We start from the raw sequence: 12,663 nt of genomic DNA on the forward strand, positions 1-12,663 counted from the left end.
TCAGAAATATTACTTTCTTATTCCTTTTCTGAATCACAGGGATATCTTTTCATCTCAGTGCTAGTGAACTCCAACAGTGAGCTGATCCGCTTGATAAACAATGCAATCAAGAATGACCTGGCCAGCCGCAACCCCACCTTCATGGGACTAGCTTTGCATTGTATAGCCAATGTGGGTAGCCGGGAGATGGCAGAAGCATTTGCTGGAGAAATTCCAAAAATACTTGTAGCTGGGTATGTATTGTGTTTGAAACAGCTGCACAGCAATAGGTAGTACAAGTGGTTCTCAGCATGAAATTAGGGGTCGAAAGCCATATTTAGGCACCTAAGTGACCTGATGTTCTAGAGGTGCCAATTGCCATCATTAAGAACTGAAGGTAAACAGTGCTCAACACACCTGAAAACCAGGTTGCTTGCTTAAGTGACTAAACATAGATATGGAAACTTAACTTTTTGCACACAAGTTAAAATATTTTGGCCTAATTACCTTGTGTCCTCTTTGGCTAATAACCCAAATTGCATTTTTGCAGATTCTAGTTCATTACCCACGTATCTATGAAGAATTTTTAAAAAGTATCTACTTTTTGTCCCAGAAGTGTGATCCCAAATATTTTGCTTGGGAGAACAAAAGCTGTTCCCTTTTTCCTGTTCAGATAAATCCTATTAGAATGGGCAGTGAATGAATCTGAAAACACCATACCTCAACTACAGATTTCCTTATTAGAAATGTACTCCATTGAAAACTCATTATTGCTGTCTATGATTTCATTAGGAAGGTGAAAACTTTTCTTGCACTGTATATTCCAGCTTCCTCCAAAATCCACATTCCCTTTCTAGGTTTACATAGGGATAGGCAAGGTTTTATATCCACAGGAAATCATTTGAGTGGCTGTTTTCTTTTAAATTGCCACTAATATTTTTTCCCTGTTTTGCCCAGCAAGACTGTGGCCAAAACAAAAGTTTTGCAACTATTATCTGACTGGAGTTCACCCAATAACTGTGTAATGAGAAATTATGATCATAGGACTAGGCCTATGTCCATGAGAATTCTCAGGACTCAAAAGAAATGAAAACCTCCAGGTAGTAATTCAGTTCAGTTCTGCTTTCTTTATTAGTATTAAGTATTCTTAATTTGTATGGATCCTTCTCATACATTTCTTTGAAATACTAACTTGAGTTTTGGTTGCCTCATTCACCTCTCATCATTGTAATAGAAAAATAATTTGAATGTATTGCATACTAAAAAGACAATTGGGTTGTAAAGTCAAGCCCTCCAGATAGTGCCAGATGTACTTGCTTGTGCAAGATTAAGTCTGGCTTTGTTCATTCTGTGCACTGAATACGCCAAGGATCCTGTGGAAAAAGTTGCATATGATCATATAACTAGAAATTGCATCACAATGCACATGCAACCCTAATTGTGCACATGCAATTGTAAATCTGTCATTTTCTAACTTAAGAGCTTGACTTTGCCACTTAAAAACCATTCTTCCAAAGATTCTTTGTATGCAACTTCCTCAGTGGTTTTTTTTATTATTATTATTTTTTATTTCTACCTATTTTCATTGTGTGCAGCTAACAATCCCCTATCATGTGTCTTCATCAGGGGATTCACCATCCTTTCATAGGCGGTCCTCGAGCTTCTGCCTCATGTGTTGGTACCCAAAGGAGGATGGGACACTGAGTCATTTACTGGATCTGAAGGGATCAGGCTCTGCAAGGCTCTCTTCTTCCTTTTCCTCTCCCTGGTCACTTCCACACATGCTCTGGCATTTTCCAGTTGCTCCTAGAACAGTGTTGTGGTGATACTGTTGTTGTGGCAACACCAGCATGGGGCTGGCTTGTTAGAAAAATCATAGTCAGTTACTTTGACTTTTCTGATGTACACAAGCAACAGAAGCTAAATAAATGGTGATTGAACATTGCAGAGCTCAGCCAAGCCTGAACAGAATTTCATGAGACAAGCAAAACCCTCAGGGTTTTGTCCTTGCTGAATTTCAAAAGTTATTCAGATTTTCATATTAAATCATCTAAATTTAGGATTCGCTACCAGCTCCCCATCAGATAAAGGGCTGCATTTAATTTTGTATTACATTATGTGGCTGAAAGGAATACCTTTAGTTCCATAATATGTTATCAAGCAGGATACCACTACAGAAATCAAGTAATGCCCTAGAAATTTAAATGTATTAGCTTGTTCATGAATCACTTTTCCTAAAGATTTGTGAGTTATTCTTAACGGACAAGGCAAATTAAGTATATGAAGTTTGATGGTGCTTTCCAGACAGAATCTTTCGATATCTCTTCTCTGGGAAATAAAGGTCATACAATATTTGTAAACCATTTTTCAACTACGAACATCTACCTTGAGATCCTGGTTTCACTCTCATCCTTTCTCTAATTTCAAATGTATTCTGACTGAATATCATTGGTATTGCTTTACCCTAGACTTATCACATCTCTAACACTAGTGTACTTCCAGCTGTAGAGTGAAGAAAAATCTCCTATGTACTGTTGCTTTAGAAGACGACGGAGTGTTGTCTCACTATTGCTTTTATGTTGCCAAATAGTGTTTAGCAAAGGATACAGAAGTTAAACTAGGTAGTTACACTCGTGTAACTAGCCAAATTTTTAAACCCCTTATCAAAGTACTTAATAACAAATTTAAAGTAGTTGAAAGTAATTTAAATAATTAACTTGGGGATCTAATACTTTTAATAAAAAACCCAACAAAAACCTTGTGCTGGTTTCCATTCTTGTTTACTTCTGGATAATAGTGTTTAGCGGCCTGTGAAAAGCATGACCAGATACTGGTCCATTGTACCAAGACTCTTAATTTGGGCTGAAAAGAGGTGTTATCTTGCAGAGACACCATGGATAGCGTGAAGCAGAGTGCTGCCTTGTGCTTGCTGCGTTTGTATAGAACTTCTCCTGACTTTGTTCCCATGGGAGATTGGACATCCAGGGTGGTGCATCTTCTCAATGACCAGCATTTGGTAAGCTTATCATAGCATTATTTCTTCTGGGATGCCAAACATAAATAGTAATCATTTCAGCTTTTGGCCAAAAGGGAGGGTTACCAATTCTGGGGCCATGTAGTGGAGTAAGGGTGGATAAGAGGGAGTATCCAAGAAGTCTCACTTCCTTTTCTTTTCCTACTTGGAAAAAAATTGATAAAAGCCAGTTAGCTTATTTTAAGGTATCACTTACAACTATGGATTAATGCAAACTGAATTTTGGCTTTTAGGCTTAATAGTATAGTATAATCGTCCTTAGTGTAAACTTAAGGATAGATTTGGGTGTCTGGTACATAACAAATGTCCATCTTTCATTTGACGCTGTTAAACAATTGCACATGTTAAATATTTGAACAAAAACATTAGTAATTCTGTTTTATTCCAGGGTGTGGTTACTGCTGCTACCAGTCTTATCACTACTTTGGCACAGAAGAACCCAGAAGAGTTTAAAACTTCAGTATCTTTGGCTGTCTCTAGGCTAAGCAGAGTAAGTCTCATTAAACAGCTGCAGAGAAATGTAACCAGGGCCGTTTAACTTTCTTGATCAGATTCACTTGGACTGAGTTAACAGACTTGGGTTACAGTTTACTCTGAAACAAACTTGCTGTATTGCTTCTGCAAGCGATTTCAGTCTCTGTTGAATAGTAATGTTTGCAAAGTGCTTGTATAGCCCTTCTTACATTAATATTTTATTGGTCTGTTGCTGATGAAGTGAACATCCATAAACATTTCCTCTTGTCGCCTATGTCCTTAAATTATGCACCAGTGGATTTCTTCATCTTTAACTGTAAGCAGTGACATATTTTATTTTACTATTTACTACAAATTATTTCCCCTTCATGTCCAGCCAACTTCACATAAGGAAACTATTCTATTACAGTATGTGGAGACACATCAGACTTTTGAGCTGGTTAAGTACCCACTCCTCTAAAAGAATTGCCAGGAATTCTGTCTCGCATAAGTGGCAGATTTCAGATCTCCATTTGTGCTAGTCTTTCAGTGGACTTCCCAATATTTCTGGGTAACTTATTTGCTGATTTTTCCGATGTGTTCTCTTCTCAAATGTTAATACCTGTCTCCAACATATAAACCCAAACCTCTAGAAAGAAACACTTCAAGTATGCTTACATGGTCTGCAGGACAGCCTAGGGGATGAGCTAAGTGGCTAGTTCACCTCCAATCACAAGTGGGAGATCAGACTCACTCGAAAATGGAATGTTGCACCAGATAATTGATTGTTTGGTGTTTTGGATTATGGCTACCATTGCGTGGACCTGTTTGTGATATACAACAGTACACAAGTGTCAGGTCTTCTGTTCTAGAGAGATTTATCATCCCAGGCTCTCTTTTGGTTGCTTTTCTAACTTGGTGCTCAAGGACCCAATATATACAAACCCACCTATTCTGTGTTTATTCCTGAGGGTCTTACACAAGATCAGGCAGTACTGTGCAAAGATTATATTAATGGTACCAAGGTAGGAGATACACAATCTGCCACCTAAGATCATTGCCTCTGATTCCAGATCTCATGTTACCAAATAAAAGGTCAATTTTGCACCAGATCTGAATTCCCTCGGTCTCCCAGCCTTGCTGTCGGATGGCGAATGAACCGAGAGAAATCTTGTTCTACATAGGTTCAAAATATTTTGATAAACAGTAGAAAAGATTCTACAGTACAAACTTTCTTGGGAAAATGGATGAGAGGTCGTGAACTCCACAAGGCACTTCTGTATCTGATATTTAGGGCTTCTGATTTTAGGTTTTAATTGCTGAACACTGATAAAACACCACTGATGCAAAAAAATGAAATTGGTGTTTATCCAATAATCACCAGAAAAATACAAGAAATGATTATTTGTATCTATGGTTTTGTCTAGAAGTCCACATTACTGCTCTGTGTAAAGTGGCTAATGTGTTGTGCATTCATTAGTCCGTGTAGACCCTGCTGGTGTGCACTAAAGGTTACCTAGTACATTTTAACATAATTCTGTTTTAAGTAGTACTACATTCAAGTAGACTAGGGAACATTTCAGCGATTACTGTGTAGGTAAAGAGAGCCCTGAAAAACCTGAATTTTGAATAACTAAAAAAAACCTCAATTGTCAAAAATTACTCTCTCAAAATGAAATTAATAAATCCTGAAAAAGAAGCGCTGCTGACTTTTTGCAATATCAATCTGAAGCATATGAATCCATTAAGGGTTCACTTTGCCACTATCTGTACCATCTGCTGGTGCATGGGTGCGTGATTTTTTTTTCCTCACTCATCTGTTTTCAAACAAACACTTCTCAGTCTTTATTAAATTAGGCTTCTTTAGTCCTATAAAACTAAATATAAGACCTTTCAAATTGGCAGAGTTATTGATTACTGATATTGGTACAACTGATATTTTTCAGTGTCTTATTTAGATATATTGATTTTTGAATTACTTGCACATTAATCCTTATTAGGTGATTTGTTCAGCCTACTAAAAATGAAACTTATACTTTGCCTTTATATATTATTAAAATTTGTTATGTCTAACTGTAAGTTCATTTACACATTGTATTGGTACTTAAAAGAACAGTGAACATTTTCATAATATCAGATCTTATGAACTTCTGTCATTCAGATGCTGATTTTGTGTTTTTACAGATTGTGACATCTGCATCAACTGATCTGCAGGATTATACCTATTATTTTGTCCCTGCTCCTTGGTTGTCTGTAAAGCTTTTGAGGTTGTTACAGTGCTATCCACCTCCAGGTAATGGGGTAAAGAATCATGTTAGTTGCCAGCACTGTTCCATGCAACGTCGGGAGTCTTCCAATTCCACCCTTATGTTCATGGAGTTCTTCTGTAAACTTAGTGCTGACACCAACAATTTTCTTCTCAGTTGGGGAATAACTTCATCTTACGGCAAGGATGGGTATTTAATCAGTAGTGTTGAGCAAAATGAAGTTGTCCAACAGTTTGTCTTGTTTCCTCCAGAAGATGCTGCGGTGCGAGGTCGTCTCACAGAATGTCTGGAAACTATCCTTAACAAAGCTCAAGAGCCCCCAAAATCTAAGAAAGTGCAACACTCAAATGCAAAGAATGCTGTGTTATTTGAGGCAATAAGCTTAATTATACACCATGACAGGTGAGTCGGTGAGTCCACTACTTGTAGTGCAACGCTTAAGACTACCACACTTGACGTTGTCCTTAACATTAATTTACCTCCTTATAAAATGCAGTTTCATTTTCTTTTACCATCTCCTGAAAATTACTACCTGTAACCTGCTATTTTATGATAACTGTCTCCGTTTAGATTTTAAAGAGTGCAGTTGAACCCTGGTCACTTGAAAGAATATACGCAAAGGACACATGAAATATATAAAATCCTATTCATTGAGCAAGAGTATAGCTTTCTCCTCATGTAAATGTGTACCCGTAGGGTTATCTTGTAAACTTGAAAAAATAAAAAATAAAATTATTTTTGCAGTCCGCTCAGTTTGATGATAGACTTGTGCTTAAGCTGCCTGCACACAGATATTGCATGCTCACTGGGTTTGAGAATGGTTTTGGCTTCAAAATGGGCCATCATTTTAGCTTTTGCTTCTTGTTCGCCTTTGAATAATGCATAACCATAACTCTGCTGAAAAACACTATTCAGTTTGTACAAGCTGAGTCCATGTTATCCATAGTGGAAGCAAAGTCTTATATTCACCTTTTTTAGCTGTCTTTGCTGCGGCAAAAATGCTAAAATGCCAAGCAACTACAGCAGGTCTACTATTTCTGAGTCCTAGTATAGATGAAAATCCATTCTAACACTTAATTGCATGAATATCTATGTGGAGTCTTGACTGTTTATGCCAGATGTGGGCAAACTACAGCCCGCGGCCCACGGGACCGTCCTGCCCAGCCTCTGAGCTCCTGGCCGGGGAGGCTAGTCCCAAACCTCATGATCTTTAGGTTTCACTGAAAACTTAATCCTCCTTACCACTTTCACTGGAAAGTTGGGGGGGAGGTGGGAGGAAGGATGTTAATTGTAGGGGTGGAGAACTGTTTAAGTGGGAAGCGGGTTTGTGGTAGGTTCTCCCCCCGCTGTCCCCCCTCCCCGCGGTGACGCCGCCGCACGGGCAGCGCTCTGGCCTGCCGCTCCTACTGGGCAGCGTTGGGAGCGCGGCTGCGAGCTCCTGGTAAGGGAGCTGGGGCTCCTGGGGGGCAGTCAGAGAGTGTGGGGCGTTTAGATTGGGCAGAGGTTCTGGGGGGGCAGTCAGGGAATGGGGAACAGGGAGGGTTGGGGGTGGGAGTCCCGGGGGGCCTGTCAGGGGGCAGGGGTGTGGATAGGGGTCGGGAAGGCAGTCGGGACAGGGAGCAGGGGCGTTGGATAAGGGGGTGGGATCCTGGGGGGCAGTTAGTTGCAGGGGGTCCCAGGAAGGGGTGGTCAGGGGATGAGGAGAAGAGGGCAGTTGGATAGGGGATGGGAGTCCTGGGGCGCTGTCAGGGGGCGGGGGTGTGGATAGGGGTTGGAGCAGTCAGGGAGTAGTAGGGTTGGATTGGTTGGGGGTTCTGAGGGGGCAGTCGGGGTGGAAAGTGGGAGGGGGAGGATAGGAGGCAGGGGTCAGGCTGTTTGGGGAGGCACAGCCCTCCCTACCCAGCCCTCCATACAACCCAGATGTGGCCCTTGGGCCAAAAAGTTTGCCCACCCCTTGTTTATGCTATACTAAATTTCTTCAGTAAATTTCAGATACTTAAATTGTACTTAATTTAAAAACTGAATAACTGTTTGGGGGCCAACAAGCCTTCAGACAATCTGGGCTGGGCTGTATCTTGGATAAACTTCTTTATTTGACAATAAAACTACATTGGTTTCTGCTTCAATACCAAGATATATCTATCAGGGTTGTGCTTTTATGGTAGTCTGAGCAGCCCTGTGTAGCCTCCTGGGATCCATATTTACTCACCATCACAATAAAATACAGGTTTGATACTTTTTAATGTGGAAACTGCACAGGATGCCTCCATGAAGGAGGAAAACAGTTTTTAGTCATCTGGTAATGAATGGGAGGAGGAGTGTATCTGTGTGAGTCCTGCATTCATCTGCATAATGCAGGGAATTACATGCCTTAGTTGGGGGCAGCTGGATATATTTCGATTGGAACAATACTTGGGGGGTATGGAATGGTGCACCGGAGAATTGATTGTTTTGGTGTTTCAGAAATAGCCCCTGAGTTGGTGGATCTGGGCCCTGTTTGTAGTCTTAACCCACTTCTATAATCTAGAGAGAGGCTATGAATGTTTACAATATCTGAAAACTTAATTACCTTCTGCAGTTCATAGATGTGCGCTTACTATCTCCGTAGGGACACTTGAGTAGTTTGTTGGATTCTTATCCCTTTATCATTCCAATTCTGATGCACACTCCTCTTGTGGAGTAATTACCTAGCATTCTTATAATATTTTTCTAATTTGTTGCTTTTTACCCTCTTTCACTTTCTCTCCTGTTCTGTGCAGTGAGCCAAACCTGCTAGTCCGTGCCTGTAACCAACTAGGTCAGTTCTTGCAGCACCGGGAAACTAATCTGCGTTATCTAGCACTGGAAAGCATGTGCACGCTTGCCAGCTCTGAATTTTCCCACGAAGCCGTGAAAACTCATATAGAAACAGTTATCAATGCATTGAAGGTAAATATCAAGGTTTAAGAATTCTGGTATATGTTCTGCATCAGTTTTGAATCTCTTGCCCTTGTGCTAAGCTCATCAGTGCTCTTACTTCTCAGAGTAGTCATGTCATGAGTTTTCTTACTTTAGCCACACTATAATAACATTCAAATGTCAGGAGACAAGACTTGAAAAGGAAGGAAGCAGTAGTCTGTAATGTACATTCTTGCAGGTTTTTATCGGTGGACGGATGTTTGTGCCTCAAACCCCACTACTCTAGGCTCAATTGCAATTCAGACATCCACTGAGTAAAAACCTGCTAATGAATTCAACACAAGGGCAACAGATTGAAAACACAGTACAGAATTGTTTTTTATCAGATATCTTGATTTCTTCAGAGTTCTGTCCAGTAGCACCTCTGAAGTATATTATTTTCTTCTAGATTCATAAGGTGGGCTACATGCCTCAGTTTGTCACAACAAGTACCCTTAATGCATTTAACTGCAACTTCCATTAATGTTGAATAAGTCTGATTTAAAACCTCCAGATAGCTAGTTAATTTCCCCTTGTTCTGACAGCTTGACAATCTTAGTAATGCTCATTCATGTCCCATAAGGTGGCAAATGCTTAGTTCTATACAAAAAGGTAATAGGCCATAAGGATTAAATGAATCAGTACTATCTCTGCATTACTTGGTAGGGTTTGATATGTCATTTTATACTAAGTGCCTTTCCCGTCCTCCAGGCACTTCTACATGTTTTAAAATATACAGTAGAAAAACAAAGTGCACTAACTATGAAATAACTTTTACACAATCACTCTTGCCCAAAATAGATAGATAGACCTCAGCTAATCCCTTCCCCTTGATGCTTGATGGAGGTAGGAATTAAGCAAGCAGCTTGTATTACTGGAAATACAGTGCACTCCTAGGTTCTTGGTTGCAGAATGAACTTGCATAGTATTTCTGTGTAGGAATAACACAGATAACTGTGGCAATTGTTACAATCAATCCTTAGTAGTAATTCAGTGTTCAATATGGAAGCTGCATCTCTTCAATAAATTACTTAAATTGCAAATGGGAGCTGAAATAATTTTGGATTCTCTTGCCTGTCACATGATTTTCCATAGAATTTCTACTTTGAGTGAACATTATGGCTTCTCTTACAGACCGAAAGGGATGTGAGTGTAAGACAAAGAGCAGTAGACCTCCTGTATGCTATGTGTGACCGAAGCAATGCCCAGCAGATTGTGGCCGAAATGCTAAATTACTTGGAGACTGCTGATTATTCCATTAGAGAAGAAATTGTGAGTTATTTATGTCCCCTTTGCCAATCTCAATTAGCCTGTGTTGGAAAACGCAGTATGCTGTTGGATGTTGTGTAATTGCTCTCTATTAAAGATATTTTCAAGGTAGCAAAAACTAAAAATGAGATCTGAAAGGTGGTTGTAGTCTAATAATTCAGCTTTTTATTGTTAGAATTGTGTGTTTCCTCCTTGGGAGGAGTGTGATATTAAAAATGAAACTTTGTTCTCAAATTCTGGATGTTGTAGAACTGCGTACTGTACTGTCAAATTTCCTTCACTGGCCTCAAGATTTTGTATTTGTTAGATTAGTGTTAAATTGTATGATATACAGCAGAACTCTAGTTTGATTTAATCACACTAAGTTTTTAAACAAAGTGCTAATTTGTATAGTATGTCTGTATGTAATACTCTAATTGTTCCAAAACATAGAACTGTCTTTCAATCCAGAGTACTTCCTGGAAATCAATACTTTATATGAGGTGAGAGTTAAAGTGGATAGGAAGTGCTCAGGTATATTTTCTTAGTACCCTAAACATGCTGGGAAGATTTGAGTGAAGATTAGTAATTGAAATATCTATTCTTGGGTACTTGATGTAGTATTAAGTAGTGGCCTCCAGAACCAACTCACAACTATAACCCTTTAAGGCAGAGGTGGGCAAACTACTGGCCACATTTGGCCTGCGGGACTGTCCTGCCCGGCCCCTGAGCTCCTGGCCGGGGAGGCTAGACCTCAGCCCCTCCCCTGCAGTCATGCCACTGGGCAGTGGGGCTGCACGCTTCTGCAGGGTGGTGCGGCTGCCAGACATGCTGCTCTGAGCAGCATGGTAAGGGAGCTGGGGCTGGGGGGTTGGATAAAGGGCAGGGGGTCCTGGGGGGCAGTCAGGGGATGGGGAACAGGGGGAGTTGGATAAGTGTGGGAATCCCGGGGGGCCTGTCAGGGTGTGGGTAGGGGTCAGGGCAGTCAGGGAGTAGGGGGGTTGGATAGGGGGTGGGAGTCCCGGAGGGGCCTGTCAGGGGCCGGGGGGTCCCCGGAGGGGGCGGTCAGGGGACAGGGAGCAGTGGGGGTTGGATGGGTCGGGGGTTCTGAGGGGGGCAATCAGGGAGCGGGAAGTGGGAGGGGTCAGCCTTCCTTACCCGGTCCTCCATACAGTTTTGCAACCCCAATGTGGCCCTCGGGCCAAAAAGTGTGCCCACCCCTGCTTTAAGGCTTTACCCAGGGTATGAGAGTGTTTTATATGCTGGTAATCTGGGAATATTTTTTCCTCTGTACAACTGCAAAAAATTAGTGATCTGATCAAGAATCTTTAATTGGCTGGTTTAAATTGATCAAAGATCTCACTCGTTCTGTCCTATTCTGACAGCATCTTGGATTAATTTATTAATTATACAGCTCAAGGATACCGTAGTCTGCTTTAACTTGTTTACTCTTCTCTCAAGAAATGCTGTTACAGATACCTCATCCAGGTGCTGTGTGTATAACAAATGCCCTCTGATTTTCAGATACATAGGTCTTAAATGGTTCAAATCTTATTAACTATATTTTTCTACGTTGTTTGGCCTGCCTTTGCTAATTGCCCAAGCGTATATTCAGGCAAAACTGACACTAACATCAATAAGGATTTTATTTGAGCAAGGATTTCTGGAACCCTGTCATTAGATACGCTGTTTGCTACATTCCTCCTCGACTCAACGCTTATTTCAGTGAACAGCGCTTCACAGTAACTTCTTGGCTTGGATCATGCCTTTTTGCTAAGGATACCCATTCACTGTAGATTTCTTTAGGTTTACTTCAGTTTCTTGTTTTGCTCAGGTGCTGAAGGTTGCAATTCTAGCTGAGAAGTATGCAGTGGATTATACCTGGTATGTGGATACAATCTTGAATTTGATTCGTATTGCCGGAGACTACGTCAGTGAAGAGGTGTGGTACAGAGTTATTCAGATTGTGATTAACAGGGATGATGTGCAAGGATATGCAGCAAAGACTGTCTTCGAGGTAAGAATGACAGTTTTTACACTTCCAAGATGGAAAGACCCTCTGCTTCTGTATGGAAGTGCAAACTACACACAATATTATCTAATTAAAAACTCTGTTCTCATTAGCCATTCCCATGATATGTTGATGGCAATTAAATGGCAGTGCTTGAAAAAGAAGAATGACTTCAGTCACGCACTGCTGAAGCTTTGTGTCTTGAATCAGTGAATGGTCTTGTCAGAGACCAAAGTCAGTAGGATTTGGTTTTCATAGGTAATGCCACAAAACCTGGAGGATTTGTTACTTCGAAAGCTTCTATTTTCAAACACCTTTCTGGTGATATTGATAGTCCATGCTCTTTAATCAAAGTACATAGTACTTCTGAAGGTATTTTATAAAGGTAATATCTAGTAAAAGTGAGACTTTAGCAAGTTTAATTCAAGCAGTGGATTTCCTCCATTATATTAGATGGCATTGACTTCTTATCCCTTTTTTACATACAGTCAGATCACACATACAGAATTGTAACCTTGAATTGCTTTTTTGCTTTTCAGAAATGTTGTGTTCATTGTTGTACCTCACCTATTCCTTTCTATGATAGTGGAGTAGGGGTCACAGCATTAGGGTGCTGCCTGCTTGGAAGCGAGGAGACAGTCATGAACTTGCACCCCAGATTGCATATGCCGCAGACAGATGTCTCGCAGCTTGCTTTTCCTCCTCAGCTTAGAAGCATAGAGTCTTCGCATTCT

At 40.6% G+C, this 12,663-nt stretch overlaps 1 protein-coding gene across 6 annotated transcripts in view; it reads left to right on the forward strand.

The window, feature by feature from the left end:
• The window catches only part of AP2A2 (adaptor related protein complex 2 subunit alpha 2), a 108,151-nt gene that overhangs the window by 60,654 nt on the left and 34,834 nt on the right, over positions 1–12,663 (forward strand). For 3 of the 6 annotated variants that reach the window (XM_077818248.1, XM_077818244.1, XM_077818247.1), the window contains exons 4-11: positions 40–233; positions 2,866–2,995; positions 3,402–3,503; positions 5,651–5,759; positions 5,985–6,135; positions 8,493–8,661; positions 9,805–9,942; positions 11,753–11,935. In XM_077818248.1, coding sequence (XP_077674374.1) covers positions 40–233; positions 2,866–2,995; positions 3,402–3,503; positions 5,651–5,759; positions 5,985–6,135; positions 8,493–8,661; positions 9,805–9,942; positions 11,753–11,935 — 1,176 coding nt within the window. Of the gene's footprint in view, positions 1–39; positions 234–2,865; positions 2,996–3,401; positions 3,504–5,650; positions 6,136–8,492; positions 8,662–9,804; positions 9,943–11,752; positions 11,936–12,663 lie in introns of all 6 variants that reach the window. The other 3 variants (XM_077818243.1, XM_077818242.1, XM_077818246.1) reach the window with 2 other exon arrangements.

Source organism: Eretmochelys imbricata, chromosome 6, assembly GCF_965152235.1.
Source record: "Eretmochelys imbricata isolate rEreImb1 chromosome 6, rEreImb1.hap1, whole genome shotgun sequence".
In the NCBI taxonomy this organism is placed as follows: domain Eukaryota; kingdom Metazoa; phylum Chordata; order Testudines; family Cheloniidae; genus Eretmochelys; species Eretmochelys imbricata.